At 43.8% G+C, this 23421-nt stretch overlaps 1 protein-coding gene across 1 annotated transcript in view; it reads left to right on the top strand.

Annotated features, from left to right (window-relative positions):
* The window catches only part of LOC133775820 (probable E3 ubiquitin-protein ligase DTX2), a 29668-nt gene extending 6576 nt beyond the window's left edge, over positions 1-23092 (top strand). Inside the window, 1 exon segment of the mRNA XM_062214305.1 lies at positions 22018-23092. Coding sequence (XP_062070289.1) covers positions 22018-23092 — 1075 coding nt within the window.
* Positions 23093-23421: the final 329 nt, after the last annotated feature.

The following is a 23421-nucleotide window of genomic DNA, read 5'->3' as shown; positions in this document are numbered from 1 at the left end:
CCCATTGACAGTTCTGAGCTAATGACTTCATCCTTGATCCTCTCCAGAAGTATTTTGTCTATTTTTTTAAGATTTATTTATGGCCGGCTCCGTGGCTCAACAGGCTAATCCTCCACCTTGCGGCACCGGCACACCGGGTTCTAGTCCCGGTCGGGGCACCGATCCTGTCCCAGTTGCCCCTCTTCCAGGCCAGCTCTCTGCTGTGGCCAGGGAGTGCAGTGGAGGATGGCCCAAGTGTTTGGGCTCTGCACCCCATGGGAGAGCAGGATAAGCACCTGGCTCCTGCCATCGGAACAGTGCGGTGCGCCAGCCGCAGTGCACTACCGCGGCGGCCATTGGAGGGTGAACCAACAGCAAAAGGAAGACCTTTCTCTCTGTCTCTCTCTCACTGTCCACTCTGCCTGTCAAAAATTAAATAATAATAATAATAATAAATAAATTAAAAAATTTAAAAAAAGATTTATTTATTTACTTGAAAGGCAGAGTTATAGGGAGACAGAGGCAGAGAAAGACAGAGAAGTCTTCCATCCACAGGTTCACTCCCCAAATGGCCACAACAACAGCCAGAGCTGCACTGATCCAAAGCCAGGAGCTTCTTCTGGGTCTTCCATGTGGTACAGGGGCCCAAGGACTTGGGCTATCTTCCACTGCTTTCCCAGGCCATAGCAGAGAGCTGGAATGGAAATGGAGCAGCCAGAAATTGAGCCAGCATCCATATGGAATGCTGGCACTGCAGACGGTGGCTTTACTTGCTACACCACAGCACAGGCCCCATCCAGAAGAGTTCTAACCCAACACAGCCTGGAGTCAGGCTGTAGCTAAAACAGCTCCCAGAAGACTCAACACAGCTAGAACTGATCAGGGCTTCCTAAGGGCCCACACTTGCTCCAATTTGGGTTCATCTGGGACAGAGGAATTTGTCTATTGATAGGCAAGATGATAAACATAGTAAAACTCACTTAAAAAAAATCTAAAGTTAAAATAAAAAGAATTTTTAAAATGATAAAAAGAAATGTGTCACCTGTGACAAAAAAATGACCTAAATGAAAGATCTCTGTGAGTGAGATCCTGGTGGAAAGAATGGGCCATCAAAGAAGGAGGTACCTTTCTCCGAAGGGAGGAGAGAACTTCCGCTTTGATTATGGCCTTGTCTAAATAAGGTCTGAGTTTGTGAACTCAAGAGGCTTCCATAGCCTTGGCAGCTCAAGACAAGAGCTTCGGGTGATCACTGATATCATAAATAAGAGTGTCAATTGTTAAATTAACAATGGAAGTCACTTTGCACTTGCTCCCCATCTAGGATCTCTGTCCTTAATGTGTTGTACTATGAGAATTGACGGTAAAACCAGTACTCAAACAGTACTTTATACTTTGTGTATCTGTGTGGGTGCAAACTGTCGAAATCTTTACTTAGTACATACTAAATTGATCTTATGTATATAAAGATAATTGAAAAATAATCTTGATGAAGAATGGGATGGGAGTGGGAGTGGCAGATGGGATGGTTTGCAGGTGGGAGGGCGGTTATGGGGGGAAAAGCTGCTATAATCCAAAAGTCATACTTTTGAAATTTATACTTATTAAATAAAAATTAAAAAAAAAGAAATGTGTCACATACTTGTATCTCCTCAGTAGAGGCTGGCTTCTCTGGAGGTAGAGAAGGGTATATGTGAGATTTTCTGAGGCAGCATGTTTTGTTTCTCTATCCATTCTGCTAGCCTTGCCCACCAAGGAACATTCCAATTATAATCACAGAGAACTTCAGATGGAAAAAAATGGTGGGGGAAATCAGGGGAAGGGAATAATTCTTGTTCTCAGTCTCGTCCTCTCTCATCACTGCCCCAACTACCCAGGGACTGTGGCTGCTCAGCCCCAGGGCCTATGAGCCCCCTTTTATACAGATCTGGTTTGGTGCAAAGGGCACAGGGGTTTCACTCATACACGCAGACCACAAATTTGGCTCTGAAGCTTATGGGCTGCAGGACCTTCATCTCTATGACCATCGGGTACAATCCTACAGCTTGAAACATACATTAATCAAATTATACCCTCCAAAAAAACATCTGGTAATGTCTCAATAGATATGAGCTCCCTCTTTCTTGGCTTACAAGGTCATTCAGGTCTCAGCTCAATTGCCATCTCCTCAAAAGAGCCTTCTGTGCCAACCACCACCCTCCTCACTCAGGAGCACATCACTGCCTTACTCACCTATCTGACCACTCATCGGTTTTCTGCGTTGCCAGACGCAAAGAGCTCTACAAGGACAGGAAGCTTGTCCTTGTTGGCCACTGCACACAGGGACTGGAGCAGTTGCTGAAAACTGTGGAGTTCATACACTTTTCTTGGATGGATGAAGCCTAAGCACGGGCTCTAGCTGAGAAGACCTCACAGTGTGTAGAGAAGTGTGGATGAGGGCCTCAGGAAGGCCTTGCAAGCATACTGTGGCCGGCCAGCTCAGCAGGTGGCCCACTGCTCAGGGGAGAGCTCCTGAGCACAGAACTCACTTTGGTGCTGGTGCACCACCACCATGCCTCAGGCTTCTGGGACGCAGCTGAGCAAGCCAAGAAGCTGCCACCTGGTGGGTTCATGCAGAGCACATTCCCACTCTGCACCCCTCACAGGACAGCCAAGGGCTCCCTGGGTAAATCCAGAGTGACAGGGAAGAGCAGCAGGAATCCTTCTTAGAAGTGAGAATTGGAAACTCCGAGAGCCAACTCCGTGTGTTCCCAGCCACAGAGACCTAGACTTGGGCATATGCCACAGACACCTTCTGTCTAGTTGGGCACCAGATCTAGCCTCAGTTATCAACTTCCTCTTAACATTTCTTTGTTGGAAAAGAAAGAAAAATCTATCTTTGATAAAAGAGTTTTTGTTCCTTAGAGAAAACTAAAATCATGATTTTTAAACCTCATTAGTAATCTAAATAAATAAAGTACCATGTCCCTCAAAAATTAGAACAATTAAAATAAGTTTCCATACTAAAGCATGGTAAAATGGCACACTCATACACTACCATTAAGAGAACTGGGGAGAGTGTTTCACCTGGAAGTTAAGATTCCTGCATCCAGGGCCTACATCATGGGGTACCAGGTAAAACCATCATCGGTGATGCCAGCATCTCATATGGGCACCAGTTCATGCTCCAGTTCTTCTACTTCTGATTCAGCTCCCTGCTAACAGCCTGGGAAAAGCAGCTGAGGATGGCCTAAGTGCTTGGGCCCCTGCACCCAATGGGAGACCAGCAAGAAGCTCCTGGCTTCAGTCTGACCCAGCTCTGGCTGCTGCAGCCATCTGGAGAGTGAACCAGCAGATAGAATATCTCTCACTCTCTCTCTCCATCCCTCCCTCTCTTTGTGTGTGTGTGTGTATGTCTGTGTGTCTGTGTTCCTCTAACTCTTCCTTTCAAATAAATAAAATAAATCTTTGGGGGGAAAACGATGCCTGTATTTCACATAGAGATACCTGAGTTCTGGTCCCAGTTCTGGCTCTTGATTCCATCTTTCTGCTAATGTGCACTTTGGGACGCAGCAGCAATGGTTCAAGTAACTGCATTCCTGGCACTCATGTGGAAGGCCTGGGTTGTGTCTCAGCCCCTGGCTTCAGCCCTGGCCCAACCCCAGCTGCTGTAGACATTTTGAAGTGAATCAGCAAACAGGAGCTCTCTGCCTCTCAAATATATAAAGAAAATATGGAAAGGAGTTTGGAATCTTATAAATATTTACATCAGGTCTGCCACTTATGGTTGTACAGGTTGAGTTTTGAACAACTCCAAGGGGCGCTACTCTCCTTACAAGAATTATAGATGTAGTTATTGAGACAATTTTCCTATAGATGGCAGTCAAGTTCCCAGTGGAAATGGCACCTTATTATAATTTGCACAAGTTACTTTATCAGCGGCTGGTAAAGGTAATTTACAAACATGAACACTGTAGCTCCATTTCCATGAAATTCACACTAAGAAAAAAAATTTCCTGATGTAGGAAATGTTTTATATGTAAAGATGTTCATCACAGCATTATTCAATAGTTGCAAACAACCTAAATGTCCAAGAGTAAGGAAATGATTAAAGCAACTGTGTATACACAATTGATATTTATGAATAGCTTATAATAACAGGGAAAAGCTGCTACGTTACCATTATAATTTTATACTTGGGGATACAAAATTGTGTATACAGCCATGATTACTACTATGTAAAGCAAACACAAACCTTTAAAAGCTGTTCAAAATAAATTTGTAGGATAGTAATAAGCTAAAATATTAGCAGTGGTTTTTTGGGGATGTAGTGTTACTAATTCTATTTTTGCCTCTCTAATTTACTATATTTTCTAAATATTTTAATGAGCATGTATTCATTTTATACTGAAATCTGCACCAATAAATTTCTAGAAGCAGAGAATAGTCATAAATTAGAGGCAGAATTCAAACCTTTCAACATTCTGTTGCTGAGACACGAAGACATTGAAACACTTGATGTGGCATTTCAGCATTTGGGGGAGACATTTCAGGATCTGGGCCAAGGTAATCCTTTTACACTACCTCCCAGAGAATAGGAAACGCAGGCATGGAAACCTCCAAAAGAGGAGAGCAAGAGCCTGTGTCATCAAGAGCAAAAGATATTACTATTGCCTGTGCCTCATGTCTCAGTGCAGAGCCTCAAGGAACAGAGTAGAAAAGGCCTCCTCCCCATCAGCATGGGGTGCAAGGTTAGGGATACACCCAAATATTCCCCACCTCACAGCCACCAGGGACAGCAATCGTGAATGGAGAACAAGTTTCTTAGAACCACTGATCATCATATGCTATCTCTACATTTATACCCATGACATAGATGAAGATGTTAGACAGTTGAGACTAAAATAATCTGTTTTATTTGCCCAGGTCTCTGCTCTCAGGCAGAAGGCCACCTGTGAAAGCCATAAAGGTTGGGAAAGTTCCCCTATAACAACCGTACATCTCAGGCTCATCTCTGCCCACTCCTTCCACTGGGCCTAACCCAACCAAACAGAACACATACAAATAGCCTACACTACTCATGGGCACCAGGAAATCCTGCCCAAATCCAGGGTCTGGCCTGCCATGGGCCAGTCAGGTTTATTTTTCCCATAATCTCTAATACACATCTTCCATCTGGCCTCTGACTTGTTTCAAACAGCTGCTTGGATCAGAGTGCTGCTGGGGATCCTACATACTTGCTTATTCTAACTGATACTGGCATCTACTCTCATGCTCCCAAGTGGCTGCTGAGGCTTGACTTCAAATGATAGAAAGCATTTCAGTCCACAACACTGGTGCCAGCCTTTAGGTTACTATCAAGAGACTGCCACTGCCATGCATCTTCCACTAAATCACTGATGCATTCTTCTAAGTATCTGTGCATCTACAAGGTGTAAGGCGTGTGCTAGTCTCTGGATTCTGTGGTGACTCTCCTCAGCAAAGTCAAAGCCCCTACCCTCAGGGAAGCTGCATTCTAATCAGAGAAGGAGAGGATTAACACAATTATCCCCAGGAGATATGTTCCAAGACTTCCCCAGTGGATACCTGAAACTTCAGATAGTTTAATAACTTGTATAGGTTTTCATAATTGAGACTAATATGGCTATGCAGTGACTAACAGGAGGGTAGTTTATACAATGTGGATACACTAGACAAAGGGATGATTCAATTCCCAGGCAAGACAGAGGATGATGGTGTGAGAAACTTACAAATTGGTTCTTTGCACAATTCTTCCTTTAATATTTTTGGACTGCTGTTGAGTATAAGTAACTGAAACTTCAGAAAGCTAAACCACAGGTAAGGAGGGACTGCAGTAAATAATAATTACAGGTTTGGGCAAATACCATGAAGAAATAAAGAAGAATGATAAATACAACAGGAGAAATTTATCTGAACTGGAGGATGGGAATGAGCCAGTCATGCTAGCAGCTCTAACTTGGAGCTTTTCTAGCTGAGCTAGAATTTCTCATTCCCTATAGACAAAACTTTGAACCTTAAGGTCAGATTGAGAATCCTGACCTTGGCCAACTGCTGCTCCTGGTTCCCCCTTCTCAGTGAATTCAAGTTACTGCTGACTAGAGAACTGTCATGAGGAAGTAACCAAAGGATTGAAATGAGCGTGAAGAGGGGTCGTCCTACAATTCCTTCAACAACTGCTCTCACACTTTGGAAACAATCACATGAGAAGTATCATCATTACACTCTACCCACAGATTCCAACAGGATTTCTGATAAGGCCCAGGAAACTGAATTTTTAACATGCAATCCCAAGTGATTTTGATATAAGTGGTCCATGGGCTGTATGTTGAGAAACAGTGCTCAGAAAGTGGAAAAATTATGTTAACATTAGGTAAATCATTAGTATTACAATGATTTGGGGGAATGGCATAGAGCTTAGTTAAAAGCATAGGACCTGGAGTCCAGAAAATCCAATTCAAATCTTGGCTCTGTGTACTGTGACTTCAGTCTCAGCTTTTTTATTTGTAAAATAGAGCAAACAAAGACATCTGTCCCATTGTGAAGACAAAGGGTGATGATGTTTTATTGTGAAGATACAATGAGATTCTGTTTCAAGGCATTTAGCCAGGGTCTAGTACATGTTAAGTATTCAAGAAATGGATATTCTTGATGATGCTGGTGGTAGTGGTGGTGGGATTGCAGGAGGAACACTTAAATCTACATGTTTGATTTCAAACAAGCATTGTTCATTCTGGATGCATTGTATTTTTTCCAGAGGAGGCACATTCATACTGAAGCTTCCAGTCTGGAAAGAAAGGGCTAAGGAATAACAGGACAGAAAACAAAGCCATGAGACATTGTCCAGAGCCCAAATGTTGCAGACAATGACAGATTACAGTTAGCCTCCCTTGATCTACAGGGGAAATGTGCAAGACCCCAAATGAATGCCTGAAAGCATGCATAATATCAAATTTACATATGCAAGACTGTTTTTTTCAATATATACATGCCTCTAATAAAGTTAAATTTATAATTTATGCACAATTAAGAGATCAATAATGGCTAGTAAGAAAATATAACAATTATCACAATAAACTGCAATAAAAGTTATGTGAATATTCTCTCTCTCAAAATGCTTTAATTCTGCATTGCACTTCAGTAATATTTTCAGATTGTAGTTGCCCTAAGTAATGGAAAGCACAAAAAGCGAAGCTGAAAGTAAGGAAGACTACTATAGCCAAAACCAGACAGAATCATCACCTGGACTGTGTTGTCTGCCAAGCACTAAGTTCCTTCTCCCTTAGTCTAAAGAGCCTTGTTTGGGGACAGCTGTTTAGCCTAATGGTTAAGAAACATCCATGTGCCTGGGTTCAGTTCTCAGCTTCGGCTCCCAACTCCAGCTTTCTGCCAAAGCAGACCTTGGGGAATAGCTCACATGATGGGGTCCTGCCACCCCTGAAAGAGACCTGGATGCAGTTCCTGGCTCCTGGCTTCAGCTTGGTCCAAGCCAGGTTATTACAGGCATTTGGAGGGAAACCATGGGAATGCAGACCCTGAATCAGGCCTGATAACCAGAGTTGGAGGTCAGGGCCAGTCAGGGAACAAGCTTTCTGATCAAGCTTCACAACTGTTGGAGTTTTTGGGACAGAACTTCTGCCGCCTGTGGGTCAGGCCAGTTAGTGCCTGGGGGACATCTGTATCACAGTGGGAAAAAGTCTTCTCAATAAAAAACCCAGAGGCAACACAGCAGAGAGGTATGAAAAGAAATGCCAGTGTCCTCATGAAACTTTTGAGCTTTTAGTTATTTGCTGATAATATTTTGATCTTTTGAATCTATTTCTGGCCGGCGCTGTGGCTCACTAGGCTAATCCTCCACCTGTGGCGCCGGCACCCCAGGTTCTAGTCCCAGTTGCTCCTCTTCCAGTCCAGCTCTCTGCTGTGGCCAGGGAAGTACAGTGGAGGATGGCCCAGGTCCTTGGGCCCTGCACCCACATGGGAGACCAGGGGGAAGCACCTGGCTCCTGGCTTTGGATCGGTGCAGTGCACCGGCTGCAACACGCTGGCCATAGCAGCCACTTGGGGGGTCAACCAATGTAAAAAGGAAGACCTTTCTCTCTGTCTCTCTCTCACTGTCTAACTCTGCCTGTCAAAAAAAAATCTATTTCTATCTGAGTCAATTCTATTCCTTGAATTCCACCTTACAGAAACCACTAAATCCCATCCCTATTTGTTTTAACCTAAACTATATTCCTGCCTAACATAGGCAGTATAGAGAATGAAGACAACAGAGAAGCAAACACAGTTAAGCTCTTGCGTATCACAGACTTTGTACAAGCACACGTGTGTGTGCACACTCATATATAGATTTACATGTCCTCCACACCTATACATAGATGTAAAATACCTTTTAATTCTATTGTCCACATTTTCAAGTGTCTTTGTGTGTGTGTGTGTGTGTGTAAGAAGTTGAGCAGAAAATATTTAAATTTTTAGTTAGGGGCTGACATTGTGGCATAGTGGGTTAAGCAACTGCTTGCAATACCATCATCCCATATGAGAGGACAAGTTCGAGTTCCAGCTATTCTGCTTCTGATCTAGCTCTCTGCTAATGTGCTTGGGAAAAATCAGATGGATTCTTAGCTCTGGTCAGTCAGGCCCTGCCCTGGCTATTGCAGCCATTTGTGAATGAACCAGCAGATAGAAGCTTTTTAATAAATTTTCATTTCAGCTTCTCAAAAAACTAGAGAAAAAAATCATAACTCATAGGGCTGCAACCAGCTGGGGAATGAACTATTGGATGGAAGATCTAATGAGCTCTCTGCAATTCTTTCAAATAAAAATAAATCTTAAAAATTGATTAGCCACAATGACAGATACTAAGTTACATTCAATGAAGAGAAATATTTGGTTAGTGTTTTGTGGTTTTTTTTTTTTTTTTTTTTTTTTGACAGGCAGAGTTAGACAGTGAGAGAGAGAGACAGAGAGAAAGGTCTTCCTTCCATTGGTTCACCCCCAAAATGGCCACTACCGCCGGCATGCCATGCTGATTCAAAGCCAGGAGCCAGGTGCTTCCATCTGGTCTCCAATGTAGGTGCAGGGCCCAAAGTGTTTGGGCCATCCTCCACTGCCTTCCTGGGCCACAGCAGAGAGCTGGACTGGAAGAAGAGCAACCAGGGCAGAATCTGGCACCCCAACTGGGACGAGAACCTGGGGTGCCAGTGCCACAGGTGGAGGATGAGCCTAGTGAGCTGCGGCACCAGCCTTGGTTAGTGTTCTTACTGATGGAACTCAAGTGCAGTTGACTGGACTTCAACACTAAGACTTTGACACCAGCAGGGACTGTGCCAGGCCAATGCCAGAAGCCTGGAACTCCATCCAGGTTTACCACACGGTGCAAGGACCCAATTCCTTGGGCCATCTTCTGACTGCTTTCCCAGGCACATTAGCAGAGAGCTGGATCAGAAGTGGAGCAGCCAAGACTCAAATCAGCACTCCAAATATGGCCTGCCAGCTTAGCCCTCTGGGAAACCAAGCTAGCACACAGAATAAAGAACTGTAAGTGATTTTAAAGAATTGATCCTGGAAAGAAAAAATTTTTAAAGGTGACACTTGAGTTTGACTAAGGATTGCACACCCACAGACAGACATGGAAACTTCTCCTCAGCCCATGCCTGAAGGACATTAAGGATGGAGTAGGGGCAGGGCTGCTGTTGCCTGCCTCAGCTGGGTAAAGTGGAAATAAATAAAGGCCTTTGGCTTCTTGCATTTATGAATCCATGTGATCCTGTGGCAACAGATAAATAAGGAATGAGTATAGCTCCTTTGCAGTAAATATCTCAGCAGTTCAGTAATATCTGTTCAAGGTCATTACTTCCTCTACATTCTTCCCTGGCCCACCTTAACACTGGCCAACCTGCACAGCTATAAGAAAGTCCATGCAGAGACCGCACATTAGTCTTGGTCTCCACTAAATCCTACCCTCCACAGTCTAACTGCAGCTCTTCTCCTTAACCCTGTCCCCTAGATTCAACTAAACCACTCTTGAACCTAGCCACAATGGCTACAGATCCCAGCGTGGCTCTCAACACGGATGAAGACAAACACACAGGCCATGAACCCCTATCCTAGGTGGGCTGGGAGTCCCAAACACAGGGAGCCACCAATGCAAGAGTAGTGTCAGCCACTTCTTAGAGGGAACCAGCTCAAGGTTAATGCCCAGGTGTAGCCATCACCTGCCAGTGGCAGGGCTGTACTAAAAGGTCTCATCTTCTCTTCTAGACCAAGCAGGAAGGCATCCCTAGAGCCTCTCACACCTGACACAAAGCCTCTGATCTTTCAGATATGAAACCACAAACAAGGACTGTTAAATCTGGAGGCAATGGGAATTTCCTCACTCCTCCTTGGGATGCCATTCCAAGACTTGGAGACCAATTGTGGCCAAACACAAAAAAGGGATGACAAGGAGGGTACTTTATCTGCGTCTGAATGTCATTCTATATGGAGCAGTCCTATCCTCCTCTGTTCAAGTCAAGAGCTTGGGAGCTGGAGCCTAGGCATTGCTGTCATGGATAACAGCTACTCTGATTGGGCCTTCTCATTCTTTCTTCCACATGTCACCAACTAAAATGGCTTTGGGGCTGGCATTGTGGTACAGCAAGTTAAGCCTTCACCTGCCAAGATGGCATCCTATATGGGCACCAGTTTGAACCCCAGCTGCTCACTTCCAACCCAGCTGCTAATGCTTCTGGAAAGGCAGAAGATGGTTCAAGTACTTTGATCCCTGCCACCCATGTGGGACACCTGAAAGAAGCTCCTAGCTCCTGACTTCAGCCTGGCCCAGCCCTGGCTTTTTGTGGCCAACTGGGGAGTGAAGCAGGGGATGGAAGATCTCTGTGTCTCCCTTTCTCTCTGTAACTCTGCCTTTCAAATACATAAACGAATCTTTTAAAAAAATTTCTTTAAGAATGATTTTGACTGCTTTGCTGTGGACAATGGATATGAGAACAAGTAGGTGAATATGCTTTTACAAAACTCTATAAATTGCCTATAAATCAAACTACTGATATGCCTAAGTTAGAGCCATTTGTTCCAGCTGAGGATGATAAAATCTGAGGCATGCCTTCCCACAGTTGGGAGATGGGAAGGCAGAAAAGAGAGCTGAAATATTTGTTAATCACCCTTTTGGTACCAGGCACCTGACAGATGCTTTATATTAATTATTGCATATAATCCTCCCAAAGATGCCTGTTATATAGGATTAATTATTTCCAGGTTCATATGAAAAAATGTGGCTCATGGAGCTACTGTTGCCTGCTCAAGATCACAGAGCTTATGAGAAGAAGCAGTAACCCTCAAATCAAGTTCTGATTTCCAAATGCCTACACTGAGATGTCTTTTACATATGAGGGGACTTCAGAAAGTTCTTGAAAAGCAGAAATAAAAGATAAGCTTATTTTGGTGCAAAAAAACTTTTAAAATTCATAGGTTTTTTTCATAATACACACTTTCCATGGAATTATTTGAAGTCCCCTTGTATGTAATGCACACACAAACACACACACCCACATTTGCATACCTGAACACATGCAGGCACCCACTTGGATGTACACATAGAGGTAAAAGCACAAATGGATGGAGTTTTATGTATACATGGCTGGCCACATACACATCCTCTCCAGACTAACCAATGAGAACACAGAATGTTTAAGCTCTTCATCTCCCAAAGTATTCATGGAAGTGGTTCCATTTAGATTATTCAATACCAGAAAAATGAGGTAAAGTGGGCAAGGCATCCCTCCATCAGCACCGTCCTGGACTCTTGGCACTAAGCTAGGAACTGGCTCAGAGGTTTCAAGGAGCTCTGTTCCATCTACCTGCTGGAGAGTAGAGTCTAAATCTACAGCCAGTTAGAGGTTTTTCCTAGAGCTCTGCCTAGAGCTTCTTAGCCTCTCCAATGTCCTAATGCCTGACTCAGGAGGGGGCACTTGATCTGAGTGCAGGTGCTGAATTAAGGTGAGGACACTGTGGTTAAGAACAAAGAACAGCAATGCAGGCCTGAGGCTCCTTCAGCCCTGGCACGGAGTGGGAACTCAGTAGATATCTGTTAATTGACTAACAAGGAAGAACACAGCTCCAGTGGCAGATTCACTTCTGTGTGGAGATGTTTTATGTATTTCAAGCCTGCTACTGCACAAAGACAACATTTGCAACCAGTCTGTCCTTAAACGCATCTTCTTCCCAAAGGAGGGGAAGACACAACTCAGTAGTATAGTTGGTCCTGCCACTTTCCAGACAGCATGGGCATCCTTGAGCTAATCCACCTGCTACCTCCCACGAGCTCACCAGGCCCCAGGGCTCAGCAGCAGACTGTAGATACCAGCACCCACCTAGCCAAGGCTCTGTCCCATCTCCCCCCTCCTCAGACTGCTGCCTCCCTCCCAAGCTCTGTCCATCTGGCTATCCATCTCAACTCCTTGAAGCTTTAGAGGTATCACTCTCTGCTCACATCTGACTGGCTTGTCATCATTTATAGCATCTGAAGAGAAACTTCTAATTCAGCACTGACCCCTCAACTCATTGAAATGGCTTTCAAGCAGGCATGTGAGCACAGCAGGCTAAGCCATGGCATGGAACACTTGCATCACATACTGAAGTGCAGGTTCACATCCTGGCTACTTGGCTTCCCATCCAGCTGCCTGCTAATGTAAATCTGGGAGGTAGCAGATGAGGGCTAAATATTTGGGCCCTGGCTCCCACATGGTGAATCTGATGGAGTCCCAGGCTCCCGGATTCAGCAGCAGCCACCCTTGGCTGTTACAGGCATTTGGAGAGTGAACCAGAGAATGACAGATCTTTCTCTCACCATCTCCCTGTCACTCTGCCTTTCAAGCAGATGAAAATAAATTTAAAAATAAACAATAAAAAGGCTCTTTCCTATCCCCAACCAGAATCTCAGACCTCCAAACATGTTACAGGCTAAGGGATGAATACGCACATGAACACACACACACACACAGAAGGAGACAAGAGTCTTCTCCACATCCCAGTTGCAAAGGGGGCACATGCACTCCCACTCCTCAGCAGCTGTACTCCATGATGACGCTTCTAATTTAAATGTCAGTATAATTTGTCCTGATAAATATACAGCTCCCTGACCCTTCTCCATCAGTGACTGCAGCTATAACCATGGTAACAAAATCCAGGTGCAGCAGAACAACCACTGTCTCTATGAGGATGGAGGGGAAGCAGAAGAAATGACACAGTCATGGGAGCCTGAGTCTCCTGCGCAGCAGAGGCAAGGAACACTCATGTGTATTTAAGGGGCAAAATAAGCCTCTTTCCAGCAGGAGCACTCTTGTACCTACCCTCCTACTTCTGCTCCATCTGGTGAATTTAGCCACAAGAAATGGTTAGCTTCAAGAACAAAATTATCAAATCTGGTGGCTGACTTGCCTAAAGCCAGAATCTCATTCTGGACAACAGATTCCAGTATGTTTGAGCTTATTTTTCCAAGTGAATAAAAGCCAGTCTCAATGTCTCTCTCCCTCTCTCTCTTTCCCTCTCTCTCTCTCTTTCACACACACACATACACACACACATGGCGGGGAGGGTGCAAAAGCTGAGGCAGAGGAATGGAAGGAGAAATGAGAGAAAATATTAAGGAACTTCTACTCTTTGGTCAGCAGGCCCAGTGCTGGTGCTTTACAAATATCAAACTTAATAATTACAATAGCCATGCTCTGGTGTGTGTGGTGCCAGTGTATGCATCTACATGCAGGTGCACATGTTTGCATGGCTATGCATGTGTACCGTGTGTATACACAGACATTCTATAATTTGCCTCAATCATTGCAGTTTTCAGAGCTAGGCGTGCTCAGTGGTAGCTTCTTTTCATTACACCATGTTTTCTCCCCAAGGGAATCTTAAGGAGTGCCAGAGCCAGTCAATAAACACATAAATAAGTGTGGAAGTAAGCAATTTCAGTGCAATTTCAATGGTATACAAGACACAGCACAACTTCAGAGCAGCAAACAGAAAATCACATCTGTTGAGTCTCTGCTATGGGCCAGAGGCTGCACCAGACACTCCCCATGGTGCAACACTCAGCCTATGGTAGACCCTGCACAGCCTGTGTTACCAAATGCAGGAGTCCTCTTCCTGGAGGCACATAAGGAGCCCACTGACCACCAGAAGTCCTGGGCACCTTTAAAGAGGTAGGAAAATCCTCTAGAGGAGCACAAATAAAAGCAGCCAGAAATAAGGCATGGAGAAGAACCCTGCCAGGCCTGGCAGACGTTCCCAGAGAGAGCACTTGCTTTGACTTGGTGGGACCCCTGATCTGCACTTTGGCACCTGCTTGCTCTCTCTCCGACACAGTGACTCCCATTCATTGCTTGTGTCCTCTTAGCTTTTGACTTTCAACTGCACCTGTGCTACATTAACTACATTGACTTCAACCGGTTTGGTTTCTAACTCTATTACTGACTTATAATTGAAACTCCACTCTGCAGACTGAGACCTAATCATCCCTACCTTTGGACAATCCCTCCAAGATCAACTTGGTCATGTCCAGGCTCAGGCTCTGCCACCTGCTGTGTACTGCTGTATTCTGATTCATCTTGACACTTCAAGAACAGGATGTTAAATGCAACTTCTTTTTAGATTTACCAGCAAAGATAAGGCTTTCAATTTGAGAGGAGTGAAGTGGGGAGAGGTCTCCAATAACTAAAGCCAAACAAGGGACCAATAACAGAGCTCCATTACAATTAGAAGTTTGTACAGATGCTTCATTATTTAAATATTTATTTTAAATGAAAGACAGAGTTATAGAGAGAAGTAGAGACAGAGATAGAGAGGTCTTCCATCCACTATTTCACTCCCCAAATGCCCAGAATGGCTGGAGCTGAGCCAATCTGAAGCCAGAAGCTTCTTCTGGGTCTCTTCATTGGTGCAGACCAAGGTTCTTGGGCCATCCTCTGCTGCTTTCTCAGGCACATTAGCATGGAGCTGGATTGGAAGTGGGGCAGCAAGGACTCAAACCTGTGCCCATATGGGATGCTGGTGCTGTGGGCCAGGGCTTTAACCTGCTGTGCCACAGCACCAGTGCCTATACAGATGGTTTAAAATTTAGGGGTCAGGGCTATAGCACAGTGGTCTAAGCCTCTGCCTGTGGTGCCGGCATCCATTATGGGTGCCAGTTCCTGGCCCAGCTGATCTTCTTCTGATCCAGCTCTCTGCTCCACCCTGGGAAAGCAGTAGAAAATAGTCCAAGTGCTTGCATCCCTGCACCCATGTGGGAGACCTGGAAGAAGCTCCTGGCTCCTGATGTTGGATAGGCCCAGCTCCAGTCATTGTGGTCACTTGGGGAGTGAATCAGCAATTGAAGACTTCTCTCTCTCCCCCTCTCTCTGTAAATCTGCCTCTCAAATAAATAAAATATTTTAAAAATGAATAAACTTTTATTTTGAGATAATTATAGATTCTTAGGCAATTCTAAGTAATAATAAATATCAACAATGACTGATGAAGACAAAGACCTCCACTTTCAATACTGAAAAGAATTAGAAGAAAATTAACAAGCATATAGAAGACTTGAACAATGCTGCCCACCAGCTAGACTTAACAGACCTCTTAGAGACCTACATCAAACAATCTTAGAGCGCATGTACTTCCTGAGTGAACATGAAACAGTCTCAAGGATGGAGTATATGTAAGGCAATAAGACAAGTCTTAGTAAACATAGAAGGATGGAAATCATATGGAATGGAATGGAATGAGTTAAGAATGGGATGAAGTTAGGAATCAATACATAAGAAAATGTAGGATATTCACAAATATATGGCTGCAATGATCAGGGCTGGGCCAGGAAGGAGCCAGGAGCTTCTTCCAGGTCTCCCATGTGGGTGCAGGGGCCCAAGGACTTGGGTCATCTTCTGCTGCTTTTACAAGTGTATTATCAGGGAGCTGCATCAGAAGTGGAGCAGCTGGGATTCAAACCAGCACCCATATGGGATGCTGGCACAGCATGCAAAGGCTTAACACAAGTAGTAAAAATGAAAGCTTTCCTTCCAAGAACAGGAAATATACAAATATTTTTGCTCTCAGCACTACTATTCAACATTATATTGTAGGCTTTAGCCAGGGTAATTGAAAACACAATATAAAGGAAATAAAAGGCAACTTCTTTGGAAAAGAAGTAAAATCATCTGTACTCTCACATAGCATGATCTTAAGTCGAGGAAAATCCTAGGCAATCCACAAGAAGCTAATAAACATGTTCAACAAGGCTGCAAGATAAAATATCAATAGACCAAAATAAACTATATTTCTATATGTTAGCAGTGAACAAATAATGAAGAAAACAATTCCATTTATAATTACTATCAAAATATAAGAATACAATTTTCAAAAGGATTTCCACATAGAAACCTAAAATCTGCAAAACATAATTTTAAAAAATTAAATATCTACATAAAGGGAGAAACACATTGTGTTCCTGGGTTGGAAAACTTAATGTTGTTAATATAATGGTCCCCAAATTTTTAGAAAGATTAACATTTTAAGTCCTATAAAAATTCTTGCTGCCTCTTCTTCAGAAGTTGGCATAGTGACTGTAAAATTCATATGGAAATGTAAGGGACCCAGTATAGAAAAACAATTTTGAAAATGAAGGATAATCAGCTCTCTGCTATGGCCTGGGGAAGCAGTGGAGGATGGCACAAGTCCTTGGGCTCCTGCACCCACGTGGGAAGACCCAGAGGAAGAAACTCCTGGCTCCTGGCTTTGGATGAGTGCAGCTCTGGCCATTGCAGCCAATTGGGGAGTGAACCAGAGGATGGAAGACCTCTCTCTCTGCCTCTTCTTCTCTCTCTGTGTAACGCTGACTTCCAAATAAATAAATAAATCTTTAAAAAAAAAGAAAATGATACACACACACACACACACCGGTATATATATACCAGTATATACCATATATATATATATATATATATATATGAAATATATATATATATATATACATACACACCGGTATATACCATATATATATATATATGTATATATATATATATATATACATACACACCGGTATATACCATATATATATATGTGTATATATATATATATATATGAAATGGAACTTAGAGTCCATAATAAATGCATACATTTATGGTTGGTTGATTGTCATCAACTCAAAATGGAGCAAGGATCTAAATCTACAACCTGATACCATCAAATTACTAGAGAAGAACATTGGGAAAACTTTGTAAGACATTGGTATAGACAAAGACTTCTTGGAAAAGACCCCAGAAGCACAGGCAATCAAAGGCAAAATAGATAAATGGGATTATATCAAGCTAAGAAGTTTCTGAACTGCAAAGGAAACACTGAGCAAAGTGAAGATACAGCAAACAGAATGTGAGAAAATATTTGTAAACTATGAAACTGATAAAGGGTTAATATCCAAAATCTATAAAGGGCTCAAGAAACTCAACAACAACTAAACGATCCAGTTAAGAAATGTGCAAAAGACTTCAACAGACATTTTTCAAAAGAGGAAATGCAAATGGCAAACAGACACATGAAAAAACACTCAGGATCACTAGCTATCAGGGAAACACAAATCAAAACCACAATTAGTTTGTACTTCACTCCAGTTGGAATGGCTCTCATACAGAAATCAACAAGCAATAAATGCTTGTGAGGATGTGTGGGAAAAGGTACCTTAATCCACTGTTGGCAAGAATATAAACTGGTGCAGCCAGTATGGAAGACAGTATGGAGATAAACCTCAAAAATCTGACTATAGGCCTACCATACAATCCAGCCACCTCACTTCTGGGAATTTACCCATAGGAAATGAAATCAGCATTTGAGTTATCTGTACCCCCATGTTTATTGCAGCTCAGTTCACAATAGCTAAGATATGGACCAGATGTCCATCAACTGATGACTGGATAAAGAAATTGTGGTATAGATAGATCTAGATATAGATGTAGTATGAAATACTACTCAACTACAAAAAAAGAATGAGATCCTGTCTTTAACAAAATGGATGCAACTGGAAACCATTATACTTAGTGAAACAAGCCAGTCCCAAAAAGACAAACATCCTGTTTTCTATGATCTGTGGTAACACAGTACCAAAAATGTAATGTATAGCAATGAAACTGACATTTTGAGATTGAATGACTGTTTATAGCCCTTTTCTCTACCATTGAGGAACAGTGTTTTCTTGTATTTGTTGAACACTTTACTTAGTGTAGGGTGTAGGGTTAATCTTATGAGTATAAAGTAAATTGAAAGTAGATCATTGTAGAAATCAAGGGCAGGCTGGGGCTGGTACTGTAGCATAGTAGGCTAAGCCTCCACTTGTGGTGCTGGCATCCCATGTGGGCACCAGTTCTAGCCCTAACAGAAGAGCCTGCTACCCTCCGCAGTTTCAGAATCATCCTTGCATTCTACTGCCTTCAGGAATCCCCCAAGAGTCTTAAATCAGTTCCCAGTTATTTGGGGCAGTATTCTAAAATCTTTTCCTCATACAACAATGATACATACACACACACACACACATACACATACACAGGGGGGAGAGAGAGAGAGAGAGAATTACAAAGTCAAAGTAATTTAGTACCTCTCAGTAAATTCTATCAGAGTCTAATAGCAGGTTTCTGAGTAGAACATGTGGCTTTGCATCCAGTTTTAAGTTCCACTGTGCCTCAGCCACATCCCACAAAGAGTATATAAAAGTTCACAAGAATGGCTCATAAAAAGTTTGCCTGACTCAGCACTGTGGCATAGAATGTTAAGCCTTTGCATGCTGTGCCATCATCCCATATGGGTGCTGGTTTGAATCCCAGCCACTCCACTTCTGATGCAGCTCCCTGATAATACACTTGTAAAAGCAGCAGAAGATGGCCCAAGTCCTTGGGCCCCTGCACCCACATGGGAGACCTGGAAGAAGCTCCTGGCTCCTGCCTGGTCTAGCCCTGATCATTGCAGTCACTTAGGGAGTGAATCAGTGGATAGAAGATCTTTCCCTCTCCCCTCTCCCTCCCTCTGCCTCCTTCTCTGCTTTTGCCTTTCAAATAAACAATTTTTTAAAAAAATTTTTTCTATGCACATAAAGAGCAAGTAAGGGAATAGTCCAACTTAAGAATGTAGTTATACAATTAAAATTTTATTTGTATGGCTTAATTTACCCAACTGTCCTATATCACATTATCATATGATATTATTATCTTTTCCATATTGCTGGCAAAGGAAATATCAAGTTAAAATATACCCACTATCACAGGGGCACAAAATGCAGCCCTGAATTTCCACTGCTGTCAGCCTGTCACTGGACACCCCTCCCCACATGGGGTCTCTCCTTGCTGCATCAGACGCTTCTTCTTCCTAGAGAAAAGAGCCTCAGGAGGCCAGGTCCCAACCCCTGTCTCTTGACCTTCGTGCGAAGACATTTCTAGAGTATGTTCTACTACGTAGTTTGGTTTCCCCCAGAGGAGTTCCAAGGAGCCACAATTAGGAGCAACTCCACGAACTTTTCTCCCTTTGGTCAGGTGGCACTGTCATACCACATCTCATGTGACTTACCATGCACCAAAGCTGAGGAATCCACTGCAGGTTGGAAAACTTTCAACCCCATCACAAAATGCAGTGAGGACACAATTTTCCTGAATTTAAGTAAGACATAAGCTAATTTTAATTAACCATAACGCCTAAAAAATTTCTTTGTAATTACTGAAACATGGTTCCAGTCACCCCAATTTAAATTTCTGAACAAGCTTAATTTGGTCACTGTATTTCACATAATAAAAGGAATTGGACATCATGCCCAGTGAAATAAGCCAAGCACAAAAGGAAAGATACTGTATGATCTCACTCATGAGAGGGTATACTTCAAAGAGCTCACAGAAAAACAGAATTAAAAGGTAAGTCTATTTTTAGACAAAATAATTTTGAAATCCGTGTATGGTTTTTTCATAACAAGCTTTTCCCATGATCTTTTTATAGTATCCTCATATGTGAAATCTTAAAAAGCTGATATCATAGAAACAGAGCAGGAAGGTGGTTCTCAGAGGTGGGAGGGGAGGGGTATCAGGCAAAAGGTGATACTGATGGCAGGGTTCAAAGTTTCAGTGAGACTGTGGAATCAGCTTCAGTGAGCATCTGCCCTGCACAATGACCACAGTTCATAATAATACACTATGAGATTAAAAATTTCTGAAATAGTGGATTATCATTCTCACCACAAAAAGAGAATATATCAGTGAAATGATGAATATATGCATTAGCTTGATTTTTAAAACATTCTATTGTCATATATATATATATATATGGTACTATTTGTGAATTAAAAAGTCTATTTAAAATGCACTTTAAAAGCACTTCAAAAACAAAAAAGGAAAAGGGAGGCAGTTGACAAGAGGTTTCATTGCCCTATTCTCCCAACTGCCACACTACCCACTCATTCCCGGTCCCTCCAGGAAAGAGCCATCATCCCAAGCTGTCTGTCACGTACACTCAGTGGCCACCTTCTCTCCAGCTGACAGGACAGCCTGTACCACCACTGGAACTCATACTTGGCCATCAGTAAATTCTCCTAGGGTGTGGTCTTGAGCTGAACTTCCTTTTCCTTTTCTTGAGAGGACACCAGCTTGTCACTGTGCACAGCGAACATCCTGCAGCCCTCCCCGTGGTGGCCTTGTCCACTGTGCCTGTAGCTGGGCTCAGGAGCCTCATTTTCCCCAGTGAAGCACCCCTCGCTCTCTCATAAATTCCTGTGCTTCTGAAGTCTAAGTTCAAATTTACCCCTTGTTGCCTTCATTCTTGCGATCACCTGCCAACCTCACAGTCACTCTTCCTCATTCACTGAATACAGTAGAGTCCAGATCACTGTCTTCCTTTTCAGCAACACTCACAAGGGCACTTCAAAAAGTCTGCAGAAGATGATACCAGAAGCCGTCTATTTTGGAGGAAAAAAATTGCAATCTATACCTAGTGTTTTTTCACAATACTCATTTTCTACAAAGTTTTTGAAGATACCTCATTTTTCCAATTTTAAAAATTTTGGCACCAAGATAAATTTATCTTTTAATTCCATTTTCCACAAACTTTTTGAAGTATTCTTATACATCACCATTCTTGGAAAATACATTGCTGATTCAACTTAACAACTTCTCTTCTTCACTTCATTAATCTTTCCTCCTGTGCCATTCCAATCTCCTGCCCTCCAGACCACCAGTAACTGCTCTACTTCTGAGTAGTCTCTATTACATATACTTCCCTTTATCCATCCCCCACCTTCCAACTTTCAGCAAACTGATGCTAGCACTTCAATCTCTGCCATTCTCTTATCTTACAGAGACCTGGAATTCTTGACTTGACCTCTTTACATTTTCCATCATGGCTCCCATATCCTCATTTCTCTTAACCCACTCACAGTTCATGGCACAACACATTTACGTAGATCTCTTGGAGACACGCTTGATCTTCTAGCACCTTTTCTTATTCCATCATACTTGCTGGCAGAAGAGACTACTGACACCCCTATATTTTCTGCCTTTACCTGCACACTCAAGCAGATAAACCAGAAGAAATTAATCATCTCACACCAAATGGATTGCCAGTTTTTGAGTAACTTTCATTGTAATACCACTGCATTCATTCACTTCTACATTATCTATGGCTACTTCTATGCAATAATGGCAGAGTCGAATATTGAGACAGAGGCTATGGCCCACAAAAAACAAAAGTAGCTTATCTATCACCTTAAAGATACATTTGCCTAACCCTGAGAGCTAAATCATTCCATAAGAAAATCCATAATCACGCTAACCAGTCTTAATTTTTTTTTATGTCCTCAACACTCAAGTCAACATCCAACTTTAACAATCATGACTACTATCAACCTTAGTAAAATAGATTCCTTCCCACTCTTAACTAACAACCTCACTTCCAAAAAGAGAAAGAATATATATAAATAAAATTAAAATAAATAAAAATAAAATAATTTCATCTTATATTATCTAATACACTGCCTTGGCTATGTGCCTTTGTCAGGAGGCACCTGTTTCCCCAGCACTTGGCCCCCGGCCGAGGTGTCCTCTGGGAGTGGCTGAGTGATGACAGCTCCTGGATTGCCTATGAGGCAGCATCTGTGACTACCTGGAGCAGCAGGTCTGCACCCAGGCTGAACACCACCAACCCCTGGGCTGGAGCAGCTCCTGCCATGGGGAGCCAGTCCCTCTTCTTCTGCTCCAGTCTTGCCCACCTGGGACCACAGCTGCTGCCCCCAGGAGCCTCCACGTCCAGAGGAGCCAGTGCCTCGCTCCTCAGTGGCCCCTCAAACAACCCTGGGAGCATCCCTGCCACTGTGCCCGTGCAGATGCCAAAGCCAAGCCGGGTCCAGCAAGCGCTTGCAGGGGGAACTCCGAAGCCAGAGCCAGAGCAGGTGATCAGAAAGTACACCGAGGAGCTGAAGTTGCCCCCTGATGAGGACTGCATCATCTGCATGGAGAAGCTGTCTGTGGCATCTGGGTACAGCAACATGACTGACAGCAAGACCATGGGGCCCATGGCCGTTAGCCGCTTCGCCAAGTGCAGCCACGCCTTCCACCTGCTGTGCCTGCTGGCCATGTACTATAACGGGAACAAAGATGGGAGCTTGCAATGCCCCTCCTGCAAGGCCATCTATAGAGAGAAGACCGGGACCCAGCCCCAGGGGAAGATAAAGGTGTTCAAGTTCCAGGTGTCGCTCCCAGGCCACAAGGACTGCGGGACGATACACATCATCTACAGCACTGCTCACGGCATCCAGGGCCCTGAGCACCCCAACCCTGGAAAGCCACTGACCACCAGAGGCTTCCCCCACTAGTGCTACCTTCCAGACAACGCCCAGGGCTGCAAGGTTCTGAAGCTCCTGAAAGTGGCCTGGAAGAGGCGCCTCATCTTCACAGTTGGGACGTCCAGCACCACAGGCAAGGCCGACACAGTGGTGTGGCACAAGATCCACCACAAGACCGAGATGGACCACAACATGACTTGCCACGGCTACCCTGACCCCAACTACCTTCCCAACATGCTGGCTGAGCTGGCCGCCCAGGGTGTGACCGAGGACTGCCTGGAGCAGCAGTGATATCATGTCCACTGCTGCCTGGGTGGGCAGGCTGGAAGGTGCCTTCCTGAGGCTGGGATGTTGGGGACACAGGGTGCTCCCCCGAAGCCAGACTGCAGCTTGGCCCTGCCTCCCCTGCTCCTCCCCTCTAGGTGGGGGTCTGTGTGGGGAGCAGGCAGCCCTGAGGCTGTGTTGGTGGGCTTACACCACAGCTACTTCAGTGCGCTGGGTCCTTCTGTCCTCCAGAGGCTGTGCTGGGCCCATGGGGCCTGGGGCCTGGTGCCGCGGGGGGGTGGGGGGAGACCACCCAGCCCAGCTGGGGACAGCTGTGGGTTCCGGGTCAGTTTCTT

Source organism: Lepus europaeus, chromosome 17 (assembly GCF_033115175.1).
Source record: "Lepus europaeus isolate LE1 chromosome 17, mLepTim1.pri, whole genome shotgun sequence".
Lineage (NCBI taxonomy): Eukaryota > Metazoa > Chordata > Mammalia > Lagomorpha > Leporidae > Lepus > Lepus europaeus.
The sequence above is the reverse complement of the archived record's forward strand: the minus strand, read 5'-3'. Positions and strand labels throughout refer to the sequence as shown.